The 26,359-nt window shown below is 55.0% G+C and overlaps 5 protein-coding genes across 5 annotated transcripts; 2 read left to right on the top strand and 3 right to left on the bottom strand.

Moving 5' to 3' along the window:
* Nucleotides 1-6,898: 6,898 nt before the first annotated feature.
* QBC33DRAFT_342095 (P-loop containing nucleoside triphosphate hydrolase protein) lies at nt 6,899-13,029 on the bottom strand. The gene is made up of 9 exons (XM_060423763.1): nt 12,489-13,029; nt 11,016-12,432; nt 9,772-10,956; nt 9,625-9,711; nt 9,351-9,511; nt 9,190-9,293; nt 7,982-8,967; nt 7,742-7,810; nt 6,899-7,254 (listed from the first exon to the last, which is right to left on the bottom strand). The coding sequence occupies exons 1-9, from the start codon at nt 12,807-12,809 to the stop codon at nt 6,929-6,931; spliced, it is 4,656 nt and encodes a 1,551-aa protein (XP_060285314.1). The 5' UTR covers nt 12,810-13,029; the 3' UTR covers nt 6,899-6,928.
* A 2,036-nt stretch (nt 13,030-15,065) lies between these two features.
* Nucleotides 15,066-16,774, top strand: QBC33DRAFT_576915 (putative gns1 sur4 family protein; the record flags this gene model as incomplete). Its single annotated transcript, XM_060430948.1, has 3 exons — nt 15,066-15,833; nt 16,040-16,645; nt 16,715-16,774. The coding sequence occupies 3 exons, from the start codon at nt 15,066-15,068 to the stop codon at nt 16,772-16,774; spliced, it is 1,434 nt and encodes a 477-aa protein (XP_060285315.1).
* Nucleotides 16,775-18,127: 1,353 nt separating this feature from the next.
* On the bottom strand, nt 18,128-19,527 carry QBC33DRAFT_342189 (uncharacterized protein). Its single transcript, XM_060423765.1, has 2 exons — nt 18,819-19,527; nt 18,128-18,751 (listed from the first exon to the last, which is right to left on the bottom strand). The coding sequence occupies exons 1-2, from the start codon at nt 19,275-19,277 to the stop codon at nt 18,374-18,376; spliced, it is 837 nt and encodes a 278-aa protein (XP_060285316.1). The 5' UTR covers nt 19,278-19,527; the 3' UTR covers nt 18,128-18,373.
* A 1,754-nt stretch (nt 19,528-21,281) lies between these two features.
* QBC33DRAFT_342186 (uncharacterized protein) lies at nt 21,282-23,849 on the bottom strand. The gene is made up of 2 exons (XM_060423764.1): nt 22,407-23,849; nt 21,282-22,208 (listed from the first exon to the last, which is right to left on the bottom strand). The coding sequence occupies exons 1-2, from the start codon at nt 23,728-23,730 to the stop codon at nt 21,460-21,462; spliced, it is 2,073 nt and encodes a 690-aa protein (XP_060285317.1). The 5' UTR covers nt 23,731-23,849; the 3' UTR covers nt 21,282-21,459.
* A 78-nt stretch (nt 23,850-23,927) lies between these two features.
* Nucleotides 23,928-26,152, top strand: QBC33DRAFT_342337 (WD40 repeat-like protein). The gene is made up of 2 exons (XM_060423766.1): nt 23,928-24,268; nt 24,329-26,152. Exons 1-2 carry the CDS (start codon nt 24,244-24,246, stop codon nt 25,864-25,866), a joined length of 1,563 nt encoding a protein of 520 aa, XP_060285318.1. The 5' UTR covers nt 23,928-24,243; the 3' UTR covers nt 25,867-26,152.
* Nucleotides 26,153-26,359: the final 207 nt, after the last annotated feature.

Below are 26,359 nucleotides of genomic sequence, written 5' to 3' on the forward strand. Positions count from 1 at the left end.
TATAGTTCCCAATGGGTCCGTGTGAGGCTGACCTCGCAGCTGAAGAAATGGTCTTTTTGTCTCCTTCGGCTCAAGGCGTGCCGATCAGCGGTCCCGTGGAGAAAGCTCGGCGTGCAGGTGAGACGGACGAGAAGACGCTGCTTCCTTGCAAAACTGTCCGTTCGTGCTGCGTCCACAAGAGGTGTGCGAGGGTGATTCTATAAGTGGCAATGCGGGATGACGTTGAGGATGGTATTCGAACACAGGTCTCCCAAATTACAGCCGAGAATCGGCGAGCAAGTCCAAGTCCCGAGGAAGCTGCTTCCCAATCAAGGGGCACAGAGGGCCGGATACCTGCCGTTGTCAAGCTGGATAGCTGAGATGGCCAGTGGACCAACAGGAAACGAAAGGACAGGGCCGGCGAGTAGCGTGTGGCGTGGGGATCCTAATTCGAAGGCTGGAGCAGTTGAATCCAACGAGGTAAACAAGCGACAAAGGATAGTGGAGGGAAGGCTGTCTGAGGATCTGGATCTAGTGTCTGTGGCCGCGGGCAAGTGGGGACTGGTCCTCAAACAGATAAATCAGCTGGCGGAGATGGTGAGTGTTGACATATATACCAGTACCCTTGAGTTCCCTTTGTTCGCGGTATGGCTGTAAGACATCGGATAGTCTAGACACGGTCCACCTCCACTGGGTATTTCGAACGTAGAAGAGTCGATAGCGTTGTGGATGGGCGCCCCCGGTGTTGAAGCTGATACTGCGCCTGTCACAGCTCACAAGTCGAGGGTTGGCTGGCCGATTCTAAGACAGCAAGGATCCTTGGGCGCAAGGGGCCTTATAGGAGCAGAAGAGAGTGACGAGGACGAGCAGGGGAAGTTAAAGCTAATGGCCCAAGAAGGCAAACTGGGGTGTGTGCTTGTTATGCCGTTTGGCAGCTACACTTGGTCGCGCAAGATACAGGTGTTTCCTGCGCGGGTAATGCAATTAATTGATCCAATCGTGTCCTTGGTGGCAGCGGAAGATGGCAGGTGGACGCAGGGAACTAGCAGAAGCGCTGAGGAGAACTGGTGAGGCCGAAGGTAGAAGGTAGACGGGGATGGGGTTTTAAGCCAGAGCAACGGGGGCAAGCCAGGACGGATAGCGCGGTGGGCAGGCAATACGGATGCCACAAGAGAGGCGAGGGACGAGGGCCACCAGGCGTCCCGAAGAAGCCAGTGATAGGGAGTAGTGATGTTGATCGAAAGTGGACTGGATAACAGAGAGTCGAGTGCTGTTGGAAGAGGCTCAGAACTGGGCGGGTTGGTTAATAAGAGCGGGAACAGGCAGGGGATATGTCGAGTTTGGAGGATTAGAGCCAGTTTAGGTACTTGGAGATAGCGAACTACTCCTGCTCTAGGACGGCCAAACAAAAGCCGGGGATCAAAGTAGATAAAAAAAAAATTGGTAGAAGAAGAAAAATACCCTTGTCTGGCCCCAAGTTAGCGGGAGGAAAGCCCGCAGTAGTGTATGCATGTAGCTCTACAACTAGGCTAGGAAGCTACGGTAGGTAATGTGTAGGCATGTAAGTACAAGATGAGGCTTGGGCCTGCCAGGGTGTGTTCAGCCCTGGAGAAACGGGACAGCAAACCTGGGTTCCTTTCTGGGGTGGAGAGAAAGATGCCCCGTAGACAGACAGTCCAGGACAGATGGTTCAGGCAGATACGGAGTAGGCCTGTCCAAGCAATACTAACATGGGAAGCTGGGGACAGCGATGGGCAAAGTCGATCATGGGCATGGGCATTGGCAGCTGCAGGCCGGCGTGGCTGCTACAGGCTCATGGGAGGATGGATTAAAGCATGTGGTTCTTGACAAGCCAGGAGGAACCTCTCTGGGTGTGAGTGAGCAGTGGAGATGGGGGGTAGAGAGGGAGGGGAGCTTTGATGATGGCGTTATTGGGAGGACCTGCGTATCCGAAGCACTACGGCGTAGTACCTAGTACCTAAGCTTGGCCTTCATGACACACACAGAAGTCCGTCAGGAAAACGAGATAAATCAAACATGAAAAAGGAAATAAAAGTGATCTACCAAGTAACTGAAAACCAGTGCCCAGCGTTGATAATGCAATGTCATCGCGCGAGCTGGCCATGCCGTGCAGACCAGACGGGCAGGCCAATTCTGCACAGCGTCGAGTCTCCTATCCAAATGGAACCTTTCGATGATACGACTCTTTGGGCGTTTTCCCCCCTCTGGCGAAGTGGGAGGCCGGCGGCGGCCTGCGAGAGAGGGACCAGGTGGATGTTGCATGATGTGTGGGAATGCCCACCCTTGTCGTCGACAAGGGTCCAGGTGAAGCCGGCTTGGAGAAAAGAGTTTGGCGCATTTCTGTTGAATCTGCGAGACTTGCGCGCCTCTCGTCTAGACCGCCCCTTCCAATATGGGCCTGCTCCACTAGGTCCTAGTACATGCGTATTTCCTTGCCATCACTGTGGTAGAGGCTTCCTTCTCAGCTTTTTAAGTATTATAACATTTTGAGCAGTAAGCACTGCCGTGTACAGTTTGGCGGGAGGACGCGCCTTCCCGAGACGGACATTGACTTGCCTACCTAGGTACCTGGATGGTATTTTGAGACGTGCCCCAATAGCAGTGTCGCGTACCTGGCTAGCTGAAAAGGTACCTCTGGTCATGGGTTAGGCTTCTAGATACCTTCCTAGATTACCCTATACCCGATGTTAGATAACTGGTACCTTCCTTGTGTACTAAACATTAACTACGTGCTAGCGCAGTGCACCAGAGAGCAGAGTCGTATGGCTCCCGTGGACGGGAGTCCGGGGTCTGAGGGCTAGGGAGGTAATAGATGGGGATGTAATAAGAGCCCTTGTCAACTGAAGATGTGGCTTGCCGATCCCCATGAGTGAGGGCACTGTATACGGAAGTGTACAAAATAGTGTACGCAAATAGGATCAAAAATGTGTGTGCTTTCTGACTCCTTTCGTTGATTCACAAGCAGCTCATTTTATATGGAGTAGGCTACAATACTACGTACCAAGCCTGGGGTAACACTGCGGTTCGGCAATGGCGAAGAGGGTCTCCGGATTTAACTTGTACCTCACCTCGGTAATAGAGGGGGGGAAGTCCCTCTCACTGTGGAGTGAGACAGCGTCACCACCCTTCATTCGTCTACAACGCACCCAAAATCGATCTGACCTTCAATTCGCGATAACCGCATCTGGTCAACGAAAGCTGTCCCTATCTTGGTCAGGGAAACGAGTACATAATCATGCTGTGCTTCGTAATCACGGCCTACGCCCGTCACTCTATACCTACCCTATGTAGATAGGGGGTCCCACTGACCACTAGTCGCCTAGTGGATCTAACGGACCGGTACGCTGGTAGTATTCATAATTATTAGTAGACCTAAGGATACCTCGGCGTGCTCGGGTACAAGCAAACCCTGCATGGGGGTCATCTTCGCATTCATGTTTGCTGCTCGCCTGGCTGGCGCGATATCGCTTATCGACATGGCATCTACCTACTACCTTCTGCACTGCAGTGCTCTGCAGTGCTCTGCTACCTATGTACCTACCTACAGCAGAGCAAGTTGGAGCCGGCAGTTCCCTTTTTAGATACGTTGCGAAACGCTGCCGTTTGCCGGAGATGCTAACTGACTGCGCACCGTTTGTCGAACACGGAGGAGTGGCATGAGTGCGCGCGGTAGGAAGATCAAAGCCGGGTAAAGTGGTAAAGTGGTGCAGGGGGGCGAACGTGGGGGTACGACGGTCCGTAACCTCTGGGCTTTGGTTACAGATACCAGGCAAGCGTAAAAGCGTTGCCAATTTGGTTATCCAGATGCAATGTGAGTCTGATAAACTGCCCGTAGATATATTAGTCCCGTTCCGTCTTGGGTGTCATCCGGCCGTCTTTCCCCCACTTCCCTAGCTCCCTCCCGTCTCTTATCCCCCCTTTTCCATCTTGAAAAGAATCAATAGTAATGGCCAGGTTGATGGGACAGCGGTAACATAATCATATTTTGCATAATCCCGAGTGAACTCCATCGAGATCGACTGAGATCGCGTCCCGGGATTAGGTTCATGGCTGCCATACGGAGTATTGACGCACGATTGGGGAAACAGATTTGCGAGCCTCGTCCTTGATATGGACGGTTTGAGATCAGTCGATGCCGCACTTGTACTCCTGATTTGTACTACCTGAGGGGAGGGGAAGAAGAAGGCGCTGGTCTTCGCCATTGATATCTCCAGACACAACCCACGGTGCCTGCTGGTCTGTTTTTCTTACCTTGCTCCTGGGCTCCTTAAGCGCCGCAGCCGTTTTCCTTTACTTTTTTCTCCCACTCCCACCTCCGGCAAGCTTTCCGTCCCGTCTAATCCTGTTGCACCACTTCTACTGGATCAACGGGTCGGGATATGGGCCGGCCGGGCGTACATCGTCGAACAAGAGCGGCTGTGCCTTCTTAGGCGTGCTCTTTAATTGCAGAGCAGCGACCAGCCACGTGCGCTGCTCGATGACACCCTGTGTCAGGGTTAGGGTTATATGAGGCACCAGGGTTAGGAGACCATGGGCCGCCCTCGGGAAATTTCATTCACATTGTGAAGTCACGGGGAAGTCCCTCACCTACGGAGGACAGCGGTAGGGCAATAGGCGGCGCCCAATACCCTGTGCTCCGTGAATGTACAGGAGAGGTTGAGGATCGCCCGAGGCCATCCGAGTGATCGATTGAAGAACGAGCCAAAGGTCAGTATGTATCCGCACTTGCGAAAGATTGTAGATCCAACAGAGTCCCAATCTCCATTAGCGCACAGTAGCGGAATGTCGCCGCCGCCAGCAACGACCAACCGGATGACGCCAGTGGCTCCCCGCAACTAGTGTGCACGACACGTCTACCCTATCCTGGCACGCCCACTGCATGTCAGACATCACCGAGAGGCTCGCTTGCGCTTGACTACCCCATCTACCTCACAGGAAGCTCCAGTGGTATGAGTAAGTATGAGTAAGTATGTATCTAAGGTGTCTGCAATCAGCCACCCAGATGGTGCCAAAAGATGACGACTACCGAAGATGTGAGAAAGAGATTGAAGCTGAAGAAGCACAGTGTCTTGACCACCAAGCTGAATGACCCCCCTCTCGCCATTTTTTTGGGTCCTGTGAGTTAATGTCACACAGCAGGGTACAAGAAGGCCGTTAAGCCGTTTTGGGTCTGCCTTGCATATTTAGACATCACTCCCGCTGTCTTGGATGCATGTCCGAAAATACCTATCCATTCGATCTTGTCAACTTGCCTTTTACTCCTCCAATTTCGGCCCTCTGGCTGCATAGGAGCCTGCTCATCCTCCGAGGCGAGAACCGAGCCGGAAACCGGGGTGCTACAGGAGGGCAGGATCCGCACGTCTATGGCAGCATAGCCCAAAACAAAGACGAGAAACCCCAGCATTCCTGGGAAGGGGTTCGTTCCCGCCTGCAGACTGCAGCTGATCTTGCACAATATCGAGAGCCAATCCATGTTAAGCTTTTCCAGGAATGGAACAAACCCCAGCCTGGTTGGAACGGCGCAACCTCGAATCAGCCCTCAGCCATGTCTCTCGTGTCTGAGGGAGCTGATCGATAAATCGAGGCCCGGAGTTTTGGCCAATGAACCACATTCTTCCTGAGTCTTGCCCAGCTTTCGTCGTGTATGCTCCTACGTTCCAACTGGTTGAGCACGATGACATATGAGCGAGGGCCCCTTTTCTCCGCTCTCGAGTCATTGCTCGTCATCATACTCTTGGCAACAACCGAGGGCGACGGGCGGATTGCCCTTGCATGAGACCAATCTTGGTGACCTTCCATGTCCACACCACTGTTCTGCTCCAGTGGGTCACATTTTGGGTCTGGCCAGGGTTGTTGAGCTTGGTATGTACATAGATCTAGTTAATCAGCAGCGAATCAAAGTCAGGACCGAAACCTTTTTCCAGCTGTCTGGAGCAGGACCATACCAGCCAAATCTCACCATCTCAACCACCAAGAAAGGAGCCACTTTGCCTCTCTCCCTCATGATGGCGCCCTCAGATTTGGCAGTGGTGCAAGGGGCCCCTCCAACGCCACCACAATGACAACAACCCCCCGGTCGCTCCCCTCCAACATCGCACCAGTCACAAGTCCCCAGGAACGCCCCGTCCAAGACCCGACCCGTCATTTCGGGCCTCGTGCTTATCACTTACCCATACACTACCAGCATGTCGGGATGCTACTCCTGTCTACCCCCCGGGCCCCCTTCCCCGGGAGTGCGACAGGGGGAAATAAGCCCCACACATCCCTCCCCCGTATCTCCTCCATGTGTTGGTTCAAAGTAAGCTGTCGTCCTAAGGAGGGAGGCGTGGCTGGCGATCTGAATAGCTTAGTGCATGGGGGATGTGACGGGATGGGTCTGCAAGCAAACCAGGCAGGACCAGAAGCTCCTCCCAACATCCGTGCCCCAACTTACCTGCTGCGCCGCCCGGCGACATGACATGACATGCTGACCGTGGTGTGCGGCGACGCGATAGTTGTGGTTGGAGGTGGGGATGGATGATAGGGGGAACCAACTAGCTACGCTACTGGGAAAGTGTGTGGATCGATGACTAGTGAATCAAGATCCTGCAATCCTGTCTGCCTTCTTGCTTTCTTTTGGGGTGTGAATCTGAAACCTGAGGTTCAGCTAAATCTGTAGGTACATACCTAGTTATGTACAGTGAGATCGTCGAGTACACAGCAGAGCATGCGGGCCCCACGATCTCTCCTTTCCTTTTTTCTTCTGCTAGAGTCCCAATCGCCCGATGCTGCCCGTCCCCTTTCCATATACCGTCGTTGCTTGCCAGGCGTGTCTATCTTCTTGGCAGGTTCGCACGCCTGGGCCTCGCATCGGACGATGGGCACCTGACATCTACCCCATTTTTTTATCCTCCCCTCAGTTCACAAAGTGAGCAGGCACATACCCGCATCACTCCGAGTCCAGGCCGGCCTCCTTGACGAGGCCGTAGAAGGACCCCTTCTTCTGGATCAGATCCTGCGGGGTGCCGAACTCGACGACCTCGCCCCTGTCGAGCACGACCACCTTGTCGCTGTCGAGGACCGTGTTGATGCGGTGGGCCACGGTGATGATGGTCCGCTTGGCGAACAGGGGCCCGCGCAGCGTGGTCTGCAGCATGGCGTCGGTCTCCACGTCGACGGCAGCCGTTGCCTCGTCGAGGACGAGGATGTTGGACGGCGTTAGCATGGCCCGTGCCAGGGACACGAGCTGTCGCTGGCCTTGGGATAGATTAGATCCTGTACGACAAGTCGTTAGCAAGGCGGTCGTTTCATGCGAAGTTACTCGCGGGTGAAGAGCAGGTGCATGTCAGATAGTCTATCCGTCGGGAATGCCATGTGTGCCTAAAGATGGGTGAAGGGACACGAGCAGAGTGGCCTGGCACGAGCCTATTATCATCTGCTGTCCTACATGGCGTAGGCGATCATGCAGGCACTGTCGTTTGCGGCATATGTGGGTATGCCATCTGCAACGTTGGACAACGGTGCAACCATGCGAACACCCGGCGCCAGAGACCTATACACGCTCTGAAACCAGGTGCGATTTGCTCGTGTCCCTTCACTGGCTCCATTTAATCCCCAGGTAACCATGCAGATAGCCGCAGCTGCATCAAAGCGGGACAGCAGGGCGCGCCAACCAGATGGGAACCCATGGATGGGCATGTGAAAACCAGCAGAAAGGGCCGGGAGGAGACGGGGTAGGAGATATCATAGGTCTGGTACATACCTCCTTCGTGAATCTTAGCCTCCAGGCCACCCTCCATGCCAGAGACATGTTCCTTCAGTCGGGCGTGTTCTGTGCGATCAGGTTAGCCGGGACGGTTCAGAACATACGGGAGTAGATAAAGCAACGGCTTCTAACACGGCGAAACGCTGTGTGCAGGTGTGTGTGTGTGTGTGTGTGTGTGTGTGTGTGTGTGCAACGTAACAGGGGTGGAGGGAGTTTATTGCTTCAAGTATCACGTACCAAGAACACTCCACAGTTCTGTATCGTCATGCACATGGCCCGGGTCGAGATTGTCGCGAATAGTGCCTTCGAAAAGAGCTGCGTCCTGGGGGATGATGGCCAAGCGCCGCCGCAGGTCCAGCAGCCCAATGCTAGATGTGTTCAGGCCGTCCATGCTGATGTTCCCCGTGTCGGGTTCGATGATCCTGAACAGGGCCAGGGTCAGGGATGATTTCCCAGCTCCTGTCCGCCCCACAACGCCGATCTTCTCGTGCGACCTGATAGAGAGGCAGATGTTCTTCAAGATCAAGTCCAATCCCTCTCGGTAGCGAGCACTGTAGTTCTTGAACTCTACCTCGCCTTTGGCTGGCCAGCTTACGGGCGGCCGGTTGCGGTGGATGATCTCAGGGGCCTCGCTCGGCAGCTGGGCGTACTCGAGGACACGTTCCACAGAAACGATGTTGGTCTCAACCTCGACGGTCTGGCGGACAATCCAGTTGAGCGACGTCGTAATCTGTAGGGCGTAAGACATGGCCAGACCGACCGTCCCCGTAGTGAGCCCGCTGTTGTTTGCGACCGACATGACGGAGAAACCTGCCGCGGCCAGGATGACGATACCTCCAATGAACTCGAGTCTCACGGCAAGCCACCTATTTGCGCTAATAGATGGGAAGTAGGCCCTGAGGTTGGAATCCACACGCCACTCGTTCTCGAGCTCGAATCGGTTTTGTTGTCGGAATGCCCGAATCGTCGAGATGCCGCCGAGAGATTCCTGGAAGTGGGCATAGATCGGGCTGCGACTGACGCTGTCCAACCTCTTGAGCTCGCGTGACGTCCGGAGGTAATAGCGCTGGAAATAGATATACATGGCAGTCAACGGCAGGATCAGAGCGACGAAAGCGGGAGTCGAGACCGAGATGACCATCAGTGTAAAACCCGATTTAGCCAGGTTCACAAAGAGCATATTGAATGTGCGGGCAAGCACTTCGTCTACTCGATATATGTCGCTGATGCAGGGGGCGATACTTGGTTAGCAGATTTCCAGGGTTGGAGCAGCTTCACTGATAGGGGCTTCCTGACTCCCGACTCCCGCGCTTCTCTTCTTTTCTCCTTCCTTTCTTTCCCTGACCCCGTTACGAAGCCACTTGGCCCGGACGAGCCCCGCATTACGCCCAACACTATTATGTTTGTGCGACATTGGAAAGGAGCAAAATGGGAATGCGACCCACCTTGAGAATCTGTTCAAAATCCGGCCAGCTGGGGTTACATCAAAGAAGGACATGGGGGATCTGAAGATTGCAGTCGCCATCCTTTCGTGTAATTTTCTCGAAGCCTGCCACCGGAGCATTAGTTACCTATATCGTCCTTGGTCTTAGAAGAGGAAACATACCTCGATAGAGCAGAAGATCCACAGGATCAACGTCTGCACCACTGTCAAAGCCGAAGCCCCAATACCGAAAGCGAAGTATATGCCGATATACTTGCCCACGTCGGGGTTGCCGCCGGCCCTGGAATTCCTATCGGCCCAGTTTTTAAGCCAGACGTTCCCAGCTAGAAACGGGCGAGTTAGTTCAGAACGCAGACATGCAGAGAAAGACACCGGTGATAGCTTCGTATCGAGGCTGGACAGGATACGCTTGAAGGGACCGGCTAGTGCCACTCACCAATTTGTGCTGTTTGCGCTGCGATCAGGGCGGTCAGATAGACAGCGACGGCTCCTAGGTTGCTCGTCTTGGCGTATTCCGAGTACACTAGGCAGGTCAGTCAGTCAGCTTCACGATTCAACGACGTGGTGGAGGGCCCTCTCGTACCTTTCCACTTCACTTTCCCTTGTTCTAAGTGTTCTTTCGCTTGCCTGGTTTTGCTACTGGGATCCTCCTCGTCGTGCACTTTGCCTCTTATGCCGTTGAAGCTGGCAGCACTTGCTCGCCGCAGCGTTGCCATACTGTCAGTCCGTTGCTTCCCCCCAACCTTTGAACTGCTAGGCCCGGGTTTGATGCTTTGCAGACTGCCAAGCCCTTCTTGGGCCTCTTCCACTTCCTCCATATCTTGACTTCGCCCTGCGTCGTCCACGGTTGATGTTTCACTGTCACTGCCACCCGGAGTCGTGGCCGCGGAAGAGGGTCCAGACCCACTCTGGCCTCCTGCTGACTTGAGGAGGTCTGACACCAGCCCTTTCATGGCCATGAGCTGCCTAAAGGTACCCTTCTCGGCTACTTCGCCGTCCTTGAGCATGCAGATGAAGTCAGACTCGGCGAGGATAGGGATCGAGTTGGTCGCAAGAATTCGAGTTTTGGAACTCAATATACCCCTTGGACCAAGGATATTGTCGATCAAGTGTCGTCCGACATGGGAATCAACAGCCGAGAGGGAGTCGTCCAGCAGGTAGATGTCTGCCCTTGCGTAGACGGCTCTGGCAAGAGCAACTCTGGCCTTTTGGCCACCGCTGAGAGAGATTCCACGCTCCCCCACAACCGTTTCGTCTCCATCGGGCAACTGAGAGAAGTCGTCCAGTAGGGCACAGGCCTTGACAGTTCTCTCGTAGAACGCAGAGTCGTATCGATATCCGAAGATGATGTTATCCCGAACAGTTGCATTCATAATCCATGATTGCTGGGAAACGTAGGCAACGGAGCCGTGAACCTGGACTTCGCCATCCATTTTCCACAAGTCGCCGAGGATGCTCTGGAGGAAAGAACTCTTACCAGCCCCGACCCGCCCGATAATGCAAGATAGTTCTCCCTTGTGGGCGGTAAAGTTGATGTGCTTCAGGACCGCCTTGTCCTCATGTCGGTTCCACGAGAAGGTGCCGTCTCGGATGAGGACAGTTTCTTCACCAAGCTCCTCGACTGCCGGTTTGACAGTGACAGCATCAGGCTGGATTTCCTCGGCTGTCAGGTACGAGGTCAAGCGGCCAACGGCAACGCTCGCCTCGATAATTGACGTGATGACCATGGGCAGAACCGCAAGGGGGAAGGTGAGGAGGTTGAACAAGGCTGAATGAAGGCAACAGGGTCAGTAATGTGCAGAGCCGCAAAGCTGATGGGTTTCTTACTTAACGCAGGGAACACGATCTGAGTGCTCAGGGGCTTGTCGCCAGTTAGAACGAAGATGCCAAAAGTAGAACACGAAACCAGGAACGGAGTGGTGCTCCAGGTGAAGTTCGCAACGGCCTGCCCTGCACCAATCTTCCGCAAGTTCTTCAGTTCTAGATCGTTGCGGATATAGTTGAGCTTGTTCATGAAAGCCGCCCCCCACGCATACAACTTGATGCTCTTCATATTGTTGATAATTTCTGCAATCAGCCGGCTTCTCGCATCCTTGTTCTTCATCTGTTTCTTCTGCAGATTTTTCATGATCCGGGCGATGAAGCCGTTGATAGGGATCATGATGATCATGACTCCAATACCAGCAAGCATGGACCAACCGAGGAGCCGATGAAGGGAGATCATGCAAATGGTGATCTGGAAAGGTGCCGACCATACTTGCTGCGCGAACTGGGTCAGGTCCTGAAGACGCTGGGCGTCGACGGCCATGTAGTTGACGATATCTCCGGTAGACTTGGAAGCTCGACCCTCGTTGGACAGTTTCAAGGCCTTTCTATAAATCGCAGAAGTAAGCCCGCCTTTGATCCGCATGCCAGTGATAAAGGTTAGTTGGAAATATTGGTGGATCATGATCATCTGAAATGTGGCGACAAGAAACATTGAAATCGAAATGGCAACACCCTTGATCACCGGGTCCGGCGCGTGTCCGTCCTGATACGTGTCCATGAAGACGAGGAGGAACCTCAGGAGCTGCGGTTGACTGAATGCAGCGAGGTCGTTGCCCACCTTGAAGACCGCTGCAAGCATATAGGGGCCTCCGTATGCTCGAAAGAGGGCGATCCATAACGAAGGATGCTTGCGGTGTTTCAACTCATAAGCCCATGCCTTCTCAAAGACCTCGCTGGTTGAGCTTGTCTGGTCGTTCTTGGACAGGCCCCAGAGATCCTCCTCAGTCAAGTATTCGGAGTAGCCATATTTCATCATCGGCGTCATCCACGAGAACGTGAGGAGCGAGAAGACGGTTGCATATTCCATGGGGCATTCCTCCCCGTCGATCAAGGCTTGGTATGCACTCTCCTTCTTAGGCCACAGCCACTCGAGCAAGAACTCGACAACGGAGAGGGCGAAACCAACGCAATAGGTGACAAAGTATACAAGGTTGGTGGCATATATCTGTTGCGAGATCAAAGACCGGAGCTTGACAGTAAGGGCGATGAGAAGCAGGAGCCAGTAAAAGAGCACAACGCCGTTGGCGTTCCGGAGGCGGGAATGTTCGAGCCATTGGATAGAGAAGATGACGATGAGCGACACAGCCGTCAGTGCCGTAGTCCATACGCGGAAGTCGCCAAACCAAATCTGGGGGTAGTTGACGATTTGGATCCCAAGCTGGATGATGACGTCGACGAAGATGAGTGCAAGGAGGACCTACACCAACCGTCAGTATTGCATGGGGACCGGGTTTAAGGGCATCCGCAATGTACCTGCTTTGTCCAGAAGTGCCAATCCTTGGGAATGTCGGTTGGTTTTTTCCTTTGTAGGAGCCACCAGACCGTCAACGATCCCGCTACGACTCCAAAAGCAGCAACCACAGCGACCCAAATATCGATAAAGCAGGGTGTGAAGTCGTAGCGGAAGGGGCTCAATGGGCCCCAGCCCTCGTGGTTACCACATAGGGGCTGCTTGAAGTGATCGCTTGCAGCGAGATATCCGCTGCCGAGCTCGAAAATCGGTCGATAGCCCGTAAAAGATCCGGTTTCGAAGAGGACCTTCTGATGAAGGCCGCCGTCGAGCTCGAGATCCATTGCCGCTACAAGGTTGTCATAGGCAGCTGTAGCATGTTCTGGATCTTCTGTTGACGATCGCTTACAAAACTGCAACTGCTTTTGAGGTCGTGAAAATATTAGGTGGCGCGCAGAGCGAGGCAGAGCGATGGTCGCGACATCCTTTCTGCGGGTCTGGATGTCGTCGGGATTACCTACATAGGAACGATAAGGCAGTTACTGGCCCGATTGGTGGATTTTGCTTACAAATCGACGCTAAGAAGACCCTGTACCAATGGTGACCACGCTGGTTTGTCAGCGGCCCCTCCGAGCGACCTTCCGATTTCCGACTCTGGGGCGGTATGAGCTGCGAATGCTCAGAATGCTAGGTAACTCAGCTTAGACTTAGCAATGCATGCATGGATTATAGTTCTCCTTCTCCTAGTACCTACACCTAAGGTATGTTTCTATTTTGAACAACATTGCAGGGCCCGCAGTTTTGGATTGACCGGGGTGTGAACACATGAGCAACATCGGCCAAGTCTTAGATCAGCAGGACTCTACGGAGAACCGTGTATTTGTTCCTAGGCAAAAACCATAGTACAGGCATCTCTCACCCAAGCGGTTGTTCTCAGCTTCTTGAGCCCTCAATTGGGCCATAGGAACCCGGCGTTGAGTAATAGAACAGAAATGGAGGAGAGTCTGATCTGATTCTCGCCGCTTCCTTAACAACACTTTCGAAATACGGGATGATAATGTGGAGCAATGATCCCGCCGGGCTGAGCGGGCTGGGCAAGCAGATCGGGAGCCAGAGCGGGGACCGGCCCGGAGAGGGAAAACTGACGGGATCGGGACCTCCGTGTCTAATACACATCCCGTCTGTAACAAGACCGATAGCCGGGACCCATAGTTTAAACATCTACCAACCCTAACCCTTCCCACCACATAGAGTGTTCCTCGCAGGATTGGTCCCTGAGATCTTTGGTGGATCTATCGCTGAGGAATTTGCCGCCACATTTGTTGAGGACATGGCGGGGTGGGGCCCGTGCTTTACTACAGCTGCGCGGAGTCCTGTACTATGGTAAGTAGGTAAACAGAGATTGCAGAGACCGCCTCATCCTTCAGCAATACAGTATTGGATCCGGAATCCTCGTGAGTATTCGTAAGCCTAATTTCCAATGGAGATTGTCCAGATTCTGGATGTGCACCTGGATGCGCAGCAATGAAAATCCATGTCGCCAGATCCCAAAGTAGCGAGATACCTATACCGAGGTGAAACCAGCCAGCTAGAAACGGCAGTTGCACGGCGGGGCTGGGCTTGACGTTGACGTCTACGACCGAGGATGCTAATTGGATAATTGATGTCATCTCCCCAACAAAATAATTGCCCAGCAGCCGCGGCTTGGGGAAGCGGCTCCTTCCAAACTCGTTCCAACACATTGTATGTATACCTCTGTTGATGTTCACATTCACGAGTACACAATGATCGTACAGAATTGCAAGCGTTCACATCAGTTTGGGTGAGCTACCTCTATAAGCTGAGGAGGCTCTTCAGATATATGCGGCACCAATTGGCCATCCCAAGTAGGCCTCTGATGCTGCTCTCTCAATTGGTGACAGCTCCCCAGGAGAATCGATGATGAGGTACCTACCTCCACAACCATGTGAGCCGAACCTACCTAGAGTTATCCCAACTTCAGAGGAACCCATGTCTCCGCAGCGCCGAGAGCTAGGTTTAGAGAAGCCAATTCGAGGAAAGAAGGGAAGGGGGAAAATAAAAACGTGACAGTTGGTCAACGATTCAACGAATCCATTGCTCGTCGTAAAATATGCGACCCATTGGCTCTGCATAACAAGCTCCATGCCCAGAGCAGGCGGTTTCCACAGCACTGGCGTCATCCCCAGTCTTTCCTGCTATTTCTACCCTCTTGCTCCTTCTCTCTTCTCGTCGTCTCTTATTATTCGGGCAGATTTCTATCTCCCTCTTTCTCCCCGACCAACACTCGATAGCTGTATCCGTACGAGTACCCCTACAGCTCTATTTTGCTTGGCTCACCATTTTCTACTTGGCGCCCTTGCACCCTGATCTCTTGGATCCGTCTCGGAACGCCACCGGCTTCTCCCCCGCCCTTGCTTCAAAGCACCCACGTCAGTTGTTTGTCCGGCGCCTTATTATTAGGTCTGAGGGGCTCTGAGTTATTGGGAGAAGAGCAGAGCTTCCAACTTTTCCAGAAGTTTGCTGGTCTTTGACTTTTTTACCTCTTCCCCGAGCTCTTCACCTCAATGGAGAATCATATCATGGCATCCTTTTCGCCCGTCCTCACCTCCCTCCCCGACCCGTCACTCTTCTCTTTCCCACCTTCCAGCAACCCGACCTTCATCCCTCCACCGCCAGCGTCTTCAATTCCATTCACGCCGACTTTCACAATTCCGGACCACATTTACCAGGCGGCTCTGGACCCCAAGGTGCCCATCACCATTGCTGCCCTCTACACCATCACCGCCAAGGCCCTCAATGCGTATAACAAGTCGACCGGGAAGAAGCCATGGGCCATGAGCCGAACCCGCGCCTTCCGTGCCTTCGTCGTCCTCCACAACATCTTCCTCGCCGTCTACTCGGCATGGACGTGGTGGGGGATGTTTGGCGCCTTGCGCCGGAGTATGGTTAGTCCGTTTGGACCTGCTGGGCCGGCTGGGTTCGCCGACTCGGTATGCCGGATCCACGGACCGGCGGGATTGGGCCAAGCGGTGTTCTTCAGCGAGGAGACCAAGTCGTGGCAGGCCCTGTCGCCGAGTGTCACGCTGGGCGGTAACGGAGAGCCGCTTAGGACAGATATGGGCCGCATGTGGAACGAGGGACTTGCATTCTACGGCTGGATCTTCTACCTCAGCAAGTTCTACGAAGTCCTGGACACCTTCATCATCCTCGCCAAGGGCAAGTTCAGCTCCACGCTGCAGACCTACCACCATGCCGGAGCTATGATGTGCATGTGGGCAGGTATGCGTTACATGTCGCCGCCCATCTGGATGTTTGTGTTTGTCAACTCGGGAATCCACGCCATGATGGTATGTCATTGTCTTTTTCCCTTCTCTTCAACTTGCCGTTGGCCAGGTCGTTCAATGTGGTGGGTATTTAGGCCCAACAAAAAAAAAAAAGAGGTCTCGAAGCCGGGGCCCTGCATTAGCGTGGGGTAGTGCCGCTCACTTTTGCAGGCGGGCTGAGCCGAGCCTTGCCATTTTGGTGAAGAATTGACTAACACGATCGATTGCAGTACACTTACTACACCCTAACGGCGTTCTCGGTCAAGGTGCCCGTGGCCATCAAGCGCACCCTCACCTCCCTCCAGATCACCCAGTTCCTGGTGGGGGCCTCGTATGCCATGGCGCATTCCTTCGTATCATACACCATCCCCATCCTCACCTCTCGGGAGGAGTCCAGCCCCTCGGCAGCAGCCCACGCCGCCCCCACGGCAACCCCCGAGGTCCTCCTCGACGGCCTTAAGCGGATCCTCTTCGGCGGCTCCTCGGACGATATCGTCCTCACTCCTCAGCAGCAGCAGCAGCAGACCACCACGACTACGCACGCCGCCGTGGTCCCCTGCATTCCCAACAACGGGGCCACATTTGCCGTTTGGCTCAACGTGCTCTACCTGGCGCCGCTGACGTATCTGTTCGTCAAGTTCTTCATCACGAGCTACCTGCGTCGCACCAGCGCCGAGCAGGCGCGCGCCCGCAAGGCCGTCGGGACCGGAGCCAAGGAACACGGGGCCTCCGGGCGTCGCCTCAGCAACGTCGCACTCGCCGAGAAGGCCGGCTGGGATGCTGCCAGGAGCGTCGAGAGGGAGGTCTACGGCCAGGGCGGCGATGGGACCGCCGTCGTCCTCGAGGAGGATGAGGAGGATGATGAGCGGAGGGATGAGGTGGCGGTGTCCCCCTCCCGGCCCAAGGTGAATGGCCGCGCTGGCGGTGGCAAGACCAAGGGGCGGGTGTCGCGCAACCGGTCGTGATCCTTGGATATATTCCGTCTGGGAAGTGGCCGTTGAACGGCATTTTTGCGAGAGGAGCTAGGGGTTGGTTAGCGACATGGGGAGCTACATCAAACATTGTTGGGAAGCATTCCGTTTACCAGCCAGACCCATTGGAGCTGAATAATTTTACGATTGGGCGCCAGGCTGACTGTGGACGAACGACGGGGTGTCTCCCGTCTCAGATAGACGGACTCGGAACGGTATAGACGGTTGGTTCTTAGACGGTCTGGCCTTACTCGGCCCGGTACACGGGCAATCACGAATGAACAGTACACAAGGAAAGGGGGGAGGTTAAAGCAGCCAACTACTGGCACCTGTGGAAGAGATGGAGTCGCGGGCGAGGTCGTTGCCTCTGTGTTGCATGTATATAGATACGATACTCCCCGCTTCGATGGCTCTTCCAACGATTTATGGTTTACGAAGCAGGGCAACGCATACCCTCTTATTCAACATGACTCCGTGTCTCTGTTGAAACCGAGTTTGCGTCAATCCCAGTGTTGAGGCAACAAAGCAGGTGGGCCACTCTGGCATTTCATCCAGATTCTAGGTGGTAGTGTAGTCCTCTAGTGCAACACTAGAACGTGCATTCTTTCAATTACTTCTCCCTAGTCATAAACTAGCAAGACGACCCATTACAACAGCGGCATATCCGCAGCAGCAGCAGGCTAGGTGTAAGTCCGTGGACAAGACACCTCCCTAATTAGGTACCGACCCCCTTGTTGTGTGTATTTCAACACACAAGTCCCTCTTTCAACGCCCAGACAAATAGGTAGTCCTTGGCGGGATTGGCGGGGGGCGGGGCCGGACCGAAAGAGAACCAAAAAGACAACCAAACGCCTCGCAGAAAACCAGGGGAAATCAAAAAAGCAAGAGGGAAAAAATCGCTAGCCATCCTGCATCCTAAACAGGAGGTAAAGCCAAAGGATCAAAGTCGCTTCTATGTGACAGCTGGAAGGAAAGAAACTTTGGTCGAAGCCGGTAATTGTTGATGGCCCGGTGCAATCCGTGAAAAGGCGTCCGATGAGGCCGAGTGGGTATTTGGCCTAGTGGCGAACTGCAGTCTAGTATGCAGTTTTGCGCAACCATCGCCACCTGCCAGTCTCACTCTACCGAGACTCCTTGGCGGCCCGGGGGCTTATTCGGTCAACACGTTAGGTTTGGGGCCTTGGATGGTTGGTAGGTTGGAAGATGGGATTCCATGTGCCTCTGTCGAGGTCGCTTTGATGCATCGTCGAATCTTCCGCTAAATAGTCTATGCCGCGCTCAATAAGAGCAAGAATTACCGCCGTGCTCGCTGTCAAATCTATGTTGTAGTCTATAATCTCCGTGTAAATGCGCTTTCAGAGCTCGGAGAAATCATTCTAGGTTCGTCGGTCTCTCTTGGCCGTCATTCGTAACATCGTCTAATGGGTGGCCACATTCGCGGCTCAGCGAGCGCTGCGAGTTGGCGTGCTGTCAGCTCGAACTGCTGTGTACCGATAGGTTCGGTCGTCGAGTTTCCATCTCTGGGCTCCGCGGCGCGCGAATTCTCGGGCTGGCGCCATGTGCTGGTTCTTGACCCCGAGTCTTGCGGCCGGCTCAGAAGGTGCTCCAATTCCAGTCCCGCGGCACGCTCATGGCCAGGTCCTGTAGTCCGGGTTTCCCCACACAAACAGCGGCCGACGCGCCGATAGGGGTTGCGGGGGAATCGGTCGAGCCGGTCTCAGACGAAGCCGCGGCCGAGGACTGGCTATTGGCGCGACTACGCCACTCCTTGAACTGCGAGTAGCAATGCTGACATGCTCGACTCTGGAACCCGCGGGGGTTGAAGTTGGCGTCTTGGTCGAGCGGGATCTCGAAGGTGCTGTGCGGGTCACAAAATATGTTGCCGCATTTCCGGCAATGGTGCCGTCGCGTGAAGTAGGTGAAGGTTCTCCTGCATGTCGCATGGTCGCACATGGTAGACTCGTGATCGGGCTGTTATCGCAGCAGTGTTAGCTAATAATTCAGCTATGTTGGGAAAAGGTCAGATCCCAAAACATACCTTCCAATGTTCCCTCGTGGGTGGACCGGTTGGGATCGGGAACTTGTCGAGGTTCCAGCTCTCGTCCACGCACTTCCCGCTGTCGCCAGTCGATCGCCGGCTCAGTCTGCCCAGTGCGCCCAAACCGCTCAGGCTTATGAAGCTGCTGTTCGATTTCAGCATCCTCTCTTCTTCCTCCTCATCCTCCAGCGGCGACTTTTGGGCCGGCTGCTTCGAAGGGAACTCCGTCGGTCGCAAGACGGCCGGCATAAAGAGCGGCCGTATTGGGCGCGTCATGTAGTTCTTGGGTGAAGTGGGCGACGCATTTCCGGAGGTGCTGACGGGGGATATTTGGGGGGTGTATGGCTGTGTCGGGGGGAACGTCGGGAGAGGTGGTTGTTGTGGGAGCTGTTGGGCCTGCGCCTGGAAAAAGGCCGAGTGCTGGTCGGGCTGCCGGGGCATGATCAAGTCGGTCGCCATTTTGAAGTATTAATTACGGTCGCGACGCCCTTGTGAATCGGGGGACGTCTCTGAGGAACGGTTCGGAGGCACACGTGGAGGCCAAAGGTGAGTGACGGAGACGGGAGTGGGGGTTCGCGACGACGTTCGTAGGTAATGCGACCGAGTTGCGACCGATACCCGGGATGATAACAAAAAGGAAAAGAGTCCCTTCACTGGTAAAGCTCTCCGTCCCACCAGAATTCCCTCGACGTTCTGTATTGTTCCCAAGCCAGAATAGCCAGGCAGGATAGATGTGTGTCGGGGAGAGGTAGGGTGTGTTAGACTTATTGAGTGGGAGTGATGCGGACTAAATGTCCCGGGTGGGCGTGGCTTAAGTTTCGCGGTCCTCGGTCCTGGCGGTTCTTAAAAAAAGGGCGGCAATTGGCGGGAGACTGGTCTAGAGTTAGGGTAGTCTGATAATTAAAACGACGCCACTGCAAGCCACCAAGTCAGTGGAAGTTTGGTGTGTCCGCAGTACTATGCGTAGTGTAGAAGTACGAGTCGAGTGTCGAGTGGGAGCAATTCGAAGCCGTCACGATGCCAATTATTCTCGTTATAGGATGCCGGACAGTCTCTCACGAAAGATTCCACGAAGGCGGAGGGAGCATAGAGGCATATTTAAGACGACGAATAGCGGACAATGGATTATTGAGCGGCGACTCGGGAGTGGCACTCGAGCGTGGTACCTCTTCAATACCGACAATGTGAATGTGGTGGATACCTGCGGTGTGGAGTCTGGCCGCCAAAAGAAGGAAGGCTTGTTCATGGTCCCCCCTGCCTAGACCCTGCCATACTTCGCCTGCTATTACGTACTTTGCGCGGTTTGTTGACCGTTGATTCTCAAGCCCATCAAGCCCTTCCCGAAGTTGCCTCTTTTATTTATTTCATGAGCGTCGGATGCGAGGTCTTGGAAGTGTGGACTGTGGAGTCAAACAACTGAGGGTGAACCATGTAGCCGAATGGCACCCTGAACCGACCCAGACCCGGCTGAGATGAAATTTGCCCCAGGACCCTGAATAACCCAGTCTGGGCGAGGTTTCAATGGACGACCTCGACGCCAGCTGGATGTTGTTACTCTAGTCCTCGTGATACACGGCACACTCTATGCACGAACTCCGTGCGCGAACAGCAACTGCGTACCTAAATACTAAATTAGGTGTTACATATCCCGTATACTATCCATGGTAGCTTACGATGGCACTGTAGAGCCTGGATCCCGAGCGCTGATTAGGTTCCATTCATCTGTTGGCAGTGGTAAGCTTAATTAGAGATGTATCCACACATTGAATCTCTTCCCCAGACCCCAAGTGCTACTCGGTACCACTTTCAACCACTCTCGGATAGCAGACAATGACGTGGACGAAAGCTCCGTCGCGCAAATAAGGTGAATCTGCGATTCAGTGTTTCTTGCCAGATCTCTCTCCCGACCACGGACAAGCCGCCGTCGTTGCCAGCCGTATCTTATCTTTGCTTTCCTCCTGATTGGCTTGAAGTCTACCTAGTCCATATGCGGTATCTCGCTATAGGACCCTAGACTAGGTAGTATCAACCCACAAGACCCACAAAGCTGGTAAGATACAGGCCGGGATGCATGCCTCTCACGTGCTCATCTTGACTTGATTGACTTGACACCTGACAGTGCCAACATTGGTTTGAGAGGCCAAAGAGTGCGTCGCGACACATTTCACCGCTTCTCCACGATGCTCGCTCGGCAAGCCAGCCATTGACATGCTTATTTGAGGTATCACCGGTGACACGGCGAGACGAAGCGTCTGCGGGTTCCTCTCCGCATCCCTGTATGCCATGCAGTCAACCGTCAGATGTCGTGTGTCATTGGCCTGTCCATCTCTTATCGTCGTTCTGTGATTGGAGCTTGGCGTTTCAATCCTGCAACCCTGCAACCCTCCAATCCGACGATCGGAATTTCGAATTCCTAAAAGGGGCCGCGGTCCGTGCGCTGTCGGAAGAGCCTCCCCTCCCACCGATAGCCGACAACAAAAACGTCACTTCTCCGCCAACGACACGTGATCCGATCTCGGGGTATCCGAACTGGTCGGGCTCACCGACGGCAAATGTACGCCGTAGGTACACTACGAATTTGGTCAAACACTGAGGAAACTCACTGACATCATGAAGCCGCCGCCGAGAGACTTGAGTCTCATCAACCCACATTCGCCCCTTCCACCCACCTCCCGCTCTTGCCGCCTTCCTTGAGCACCACCCTCAACCCCTCAATCACCATGCTCTTATCTACTGCCTTGCACATGTCATACACCGTGAGCGCAGTAGTAGAAGCGGCCGTCAGAGCCTCCATCTCGACGCCAGTCTTCCCCTCGCACGAGACAGTAGCCGCAATGTCGATCCTGTAACCCTGGCCGCCGCCACCGCCACCACCACCCTCACCGCCGGGTCGATCTCCCCCCACTCCGGGATCGACCACGTCCAGCTCCACGCTGACGTGCGAGATGGCGATCGGATGGCATAGCGGGATCAGGTCCGGCGTCCGCTTGGCCGCCATGATGCCGGCGACGCGGGCCACGGCGAGCACGTCGCCCTTGGCCAGCTGGTTCTCGCGCACCAGGGCCGTGACCGACGCATCCGAGAAGCGCACGCTGCACCTGGCCACCGCGAGCCGCCTCGTCGGCGCCTTGTCCGAGACGGACACCATGTGCGCCGAGCCGGAGGTCGACACGTGCGTCAGCCGCTTGCGCGGGCGTGCCCCTTCGTCGTCTTCTTTTGTTGTCTGCGCTAGGTTGCTCGTGGTTGAGAACAGTCGCGCAAGGGGGCGGGTCGCGTAGGTACTGGGGTTGATGCCTGCAACGAGGCTCCCCCACGGCGTCGACGGTGAGAGGTAAGATGAGTATCGGGACGTTGGGCTTAGATTGCGATGTCTGCCTGCAGTCTCTGGATCTATATACATTGCTTAGTTAACCCGTATGACCCTTGTCCAAAGTTGAGGGCCCGACCCGAGCCCTCCTAACCTGGTATTAAATGAGATGTTTGTTTCGTATGCTGTCCATAAACGCCGCCCATATGGCTTACGTCGAAGTCATGTCCATAAATGCATAACCAACATAAAGAAAAAAAGAAGCACAGGGCCCTACCCACCTATCAATATCATCGGCCTGTTCTTCATATGCTCCAACTCGCCGATCCCTGCATGCTTCGCCTTCTTCCGCTTCACAGCCATGCCGATGACCTCGAGCAGTTCCCGGGAATTCGGCGCGAGCAGGGGCGGCCGCTCCGAGGGCGGCAGGTCGCGCACCTCCTCCATCGCGGTGCGCTTGAGGGCCTCGAACGCCTCCTCCCCGATCGGCTCCCCGCCGTTTACTTTCCGCACAATGTCCCGCAGCGACACCTCGGCGTTGCCGAACAGGCAGACCTTGAGGTTCCCGTCGCCCGTGACGCGCAGCCGGTTGCAGGTGCCGCAGAAGTTATGCGTCATGCTCGTGATGAACCCGACCCTGCCCCGGAACCCGGGCACCTGGTACGTCTTGCTCGTGTCGTTCCTGTGGCCGGGGACCTCGCGCAGCGCCGGGTGCGCCTCGCGGATCACGTCCAGCATCTCCCGGTAGCCGAGCATCTTGTTCTCGCTCCACCGGTTCCCGTCGAAGGGCATGTACTCGATGAAGCGGACCTCGACGTCCTTGTCGCGGGTCATGTCGACGAAGGACACCATCTCCCTGTCGTTAAGGCCCCTCATGACGACGCAGTTGATCTTGAAACGGATGCCGGCGCCGGCGCGGTTGAGCTCGAATATGCGGTCGATGCTCTTCTGCACGGCGCCGAACCCCTGCCGCCGCGTCATCAGCTGGAACTGCCAGGGGTCGAGCGTGTCGAGCGACAGGTTGACGCCCGTCAGCCCGGCCTCCACCATGGCCTCCAGCTTGCGGTGCAGGCTCAGCCCGTTGGTGGTCAGGCACAGCTCGCGCAGGCCGTGCGCCCGGAGCGCGCCGATCTGCTGCATCAGCGGCACAATGTCTCGCCGCACCGTCGGCTCGCCGCCCGTCAGCCGGATCTTGGTCACCCCCTGAGACACGAAGAGGCCCGAGATAAGGACGATCTCGGGAGTCGTCAGGAGCTCGCGAGGCGGGCTGAGCGGGACGCCCTCCTCGGGCATGCAGTACAGGCAGCGCAAGTTGCACTTCTCCGTCACTGAGATGCGCAGGTAGTCGTGCTGCCGGTGGTGGGTGTCGGTGAGGAAGTCCGAGAAGGGCTTGGCCTCCATGGGAAGCCGCCGTCGCGGCGGCGGCCGGGGCGTCGTTGCGGAATGAGGCGGCGGCGGCGGTGCTGCGGGCTCACGCGGTTGTGGCTGGGCCAGACCAGTCGTCGAGATTAGTCTTGTTTGCGCGAAAGGGATGCGCCTTCCTCGGCTGATCCGCAACGCCCCCGCGGGCGGGCGCCGGGCAGACGTGCTCGCGAGCATCCTCATTTCTCAGCCGGATTGGATGACGTATTGGCACTGCGTGGGCCGCATTGGCATATTGCGTCACTGACAGTAAATGGGGAGGGAAGCGGCTGGTTTAGGCTTACAACATCGCCGAGATCATGAACTTCAACAATCACGCTCAATATAGATGGGAGATAAGATGAAAGTGGTAAGTGAGGAAACAAGGAATCGCGGGGGACGCCCTTCTGGCAAGTCCCGGATGAGTCAGCGGGCGGCGCTGGATGAGGCTTCTCCGAGGCGGCGGTAACCGGCTTAGTGGGGTTGTGCGGGGCTTCCGAGGGCGGCCAGCGGGACCAATCAGAAGCCGATCGTTGATAGGTAGGTGCTCTGGAAACCAAAGCTGGAAGGTCAACATCAAGAAAAACATTGCGACTCATTTGAATCCCCGATTTGAACAACTGATTGCTGTCAACACCTTAAGCTGATGCCACAGATGACACATATTTGCCTTGAGTGATTCTCTCTTTAAAGAAATTTACAGAATTAGGAGCAAAGATGCGCTTCTCGAGGTGCTTAAAATGTAATTACAGCGAATTCAAAAGACAATCTCCCGCACGAAATGACTAACTTATGTGAATAGCCTCAAAGCACTGCCTCCCAAGCCCTGACGGGAAACTTGTAGCCACGCTATTTCCTGGAGTCGTCAACATTCGATCAGTCGAATCTCTAGAGGTGGTCAACGTTGTCAAGCTGCCGCCGGACTTTTCTGGCTCAGTGCTCAGTTTCCAATGGTCGCCTTCATCTCGGCTAGTTCTGGTCGCTGTCGTTGACCATATTCGAGTATTCTCTGCTCAACACGGAAATTTCCAGGCGACGATCCGAAATGCTGTCCCGCCTGCTGCAAAGCCAACCTACCTCGGCTTTAGCCCCTTGGGCACCGAGGTCTGCGTCTGCTCGTCGTTTGGCTTGAAGTTCAGCATATTCGACCTTGAATCATCCAGAGCAGTTGAGATCGCCAATCCAAAGTTCTTCCACTCGGCAACCGCGTGCAATGGCTTCTCCTTCCGTCCCCTGACGCACCACCTCGCACTGATGACCCGAACGGCGGGTAAGGATATGATAAGCATTCATGATCCGGTAACCAGGGAACTGCAGATATCCTGGCACCCGGATACTGTTGACGCCCAAGGCTTAAAATGGAGCCCCGACGGGAAGTGGCTGGTTGTTCGGGAGTCTGCCGGCCAGGGGCACAAAATCATCTTCTACACGGCAGATGGCCACATGTTCAAAACATGGTTGGGCCCGTCGAATCCGTCGCCGGAATTCCAGCATTTTGCGCTGGGGGCTGGTGCCAGGTTGCTGCGGTTTTCTGAAGATGGCAGCAGCCTGGCGATTGGTGACAGCAGCAGGTGCATATACTTGTTCAACATGGCAACTCTCAGCGAAACAATGAGGCTACTTCACCCGACCACCACCACCCCGACTGAGACGATACAGATTTGGCAAGAGCAGGTCAATATAACGCAGGCAGGGCCTTCCCTCCATACCTTCATTAAAGCTACCCAAGCAGTCTCACCACCGGCTCGGCCCAAGGACAACTCAGAGCCGAAGTCGGGATGCTCTTCAATTCTGTTTGACTCGTCGTCTGTTCTTGTCGCGACCTGCCTCCAGGAGTCTCCGAGCACATTGTGGATCTGGGACACTCAAGCCTCTGAATTACGAGCCGTTCTGTTGTTTCACTCAAACATTAGCAGCGCAGCATGGCACCCCACCTCCCGTGAGACATTGCTGGTGAGATGCGAGGGCGATCTCTACAACAGCATCGTCTTTGTATGGGACCCGCTATCTGAGGGGCCGAGGACGGTCGATTTCTCCGAGCACCTTCCAGGGTCTAGGGCCAGCGGTCGGTCTCTTGCAAAGTGGCTTGACTGTGACGCATCAAAGTCGCCGGCCATCTTCTTCTCGGACTCTCTCAACTACATGCTTGCCTCGCTCGCGGACTCCGACGAGGAATCTCCTCCCTGGCAAGACCGACTCGGCGTCGAGTGGAACGCCGAGACCGGGCGAGAGGAGTCGCCGTTGGAGCTTGTGCCGGCTGCCGACGTGAATACCCAGTACATCGAGGATGAGGATGAATACGCCAGTGATCTGGAGGATACTTTCCACTACAAACGATGAGAGGATGCATCCCTGCAAAGTAACACAACGACAAACCGGGCGCGACCCAGACACGTTGTAAAGGGCACGTCGATGGCGCTGATCTACCGTTTCGTGACTTGATCCCGGCCAAGTCGCTATCTTCGAGACAACACACTCTGCAACCCTACTACAAGGCAGCATTAAGCCCTTGATGGGGATGGAGGCACCATACCTCTTGAGGCGATTAAGAACGCCCATAGAAAGCGTCAGATGTGGCCGTGGCTGTATTCATAGGCCCGACTTGCTGAGACTGTTAGAGCCTGGTGGTTGGCTTGCACGGGGGTGATATGCCATATTCGTGTCTTGGATAAGTGAGCACAGGTGTGTTACGGCTGATTCCCGTCGGCTCTTACATTGTCCGTGTATACTCACTGTAACTTAGCTCTGATCGCTCCACGCCTGTCATGCCGTCACCCTTCAAGGGCCAAAAAGCACCGAGCTGGACAGAGTGGTATTATTGACGACCGTGCCA

Source organism: Phialemonium atrogriseum (assembly GCF_030411735.1).
Source record: "Phialemonium atrogriseum strain 8032-3 unplaced genomic scaffold QBC33scaffold_7, whole genome shotgun sequence".
NCBI lineage: Eukaryota > Fungi > Ascomycota > Sordariomycetes > Cephalothecales > Cephalothecaceae > Phialemonium > Phialemonium atrogriseum.

Excerpts from the sequence above, each read along its gene's own strand:
- QBC33DRAFT_342095 (XM_060423763.1), bottom strand. The coding sequence starts at position 12,809 with ATGGATCTCGAGCTCGACGGCGGCCTTCATCAGAAGGTCCTCTTCGAA. Across the intron at positions 7,811-7,981 it reads AGAACTGTGGAGTGTTCTTG|AACACGCCCGACTGAAGGAA; the intron begins GTACGTGATACT and ends CTGATCGCACAG. Across the intron at positions 7,255-7,741 it reads GGCTAAGATTCACGAAGGAG|GATCTAATCTATCCCAAGGC; the intron begins GTATGTACCAGA and ends CTTGTCGTACAG.
- QBC33DRAFT_342189 (XM_060423765.1), bottom strand. The coding sequence starts at position 19,277 with ATGGCGACCGACTTGATCATGCCCCGGCAGCCCGACCAGCACTCGGCC. Across the intron at positions 18,752-18,818 it reads CCACGAGGGAACATTGGAAG|CCCGATCACGAGTCTACCAT; the intron begins GTATGTTTTGGG and ends CTGCGATAACAG.
- QBC33DRAFT_342186 (XM_060423764.1), bottom strand. The coding sequence starts at position 23,730 with ATGAGGATGCTCGCGAGCACGTCTGCCCGGCGCCCGCCCGCGGGGGCG. Across the intron at positions 22,209-22,406 it reads CAGGCCGATGATATTGATAG|ATCCAGAGACTGCAGGCAGA; the intron begins GTGGGTAGGGCC and ends CAATGTATATAG.
- QBC33DRAFT_342337 (XM_060423766.1), top strand. The coding sequence starts at position 24,244 with ATGCGCTTCTCGAGGTGCTTAAAAT. Across the intron at positions 24,269-24,328 it reads CTTCTCGAGGTGCTTAAAAT|CCTCAAAGCACTGCCTCCCA; the intron begins GTAATTACAGCG and ends TTATGTGAATAG.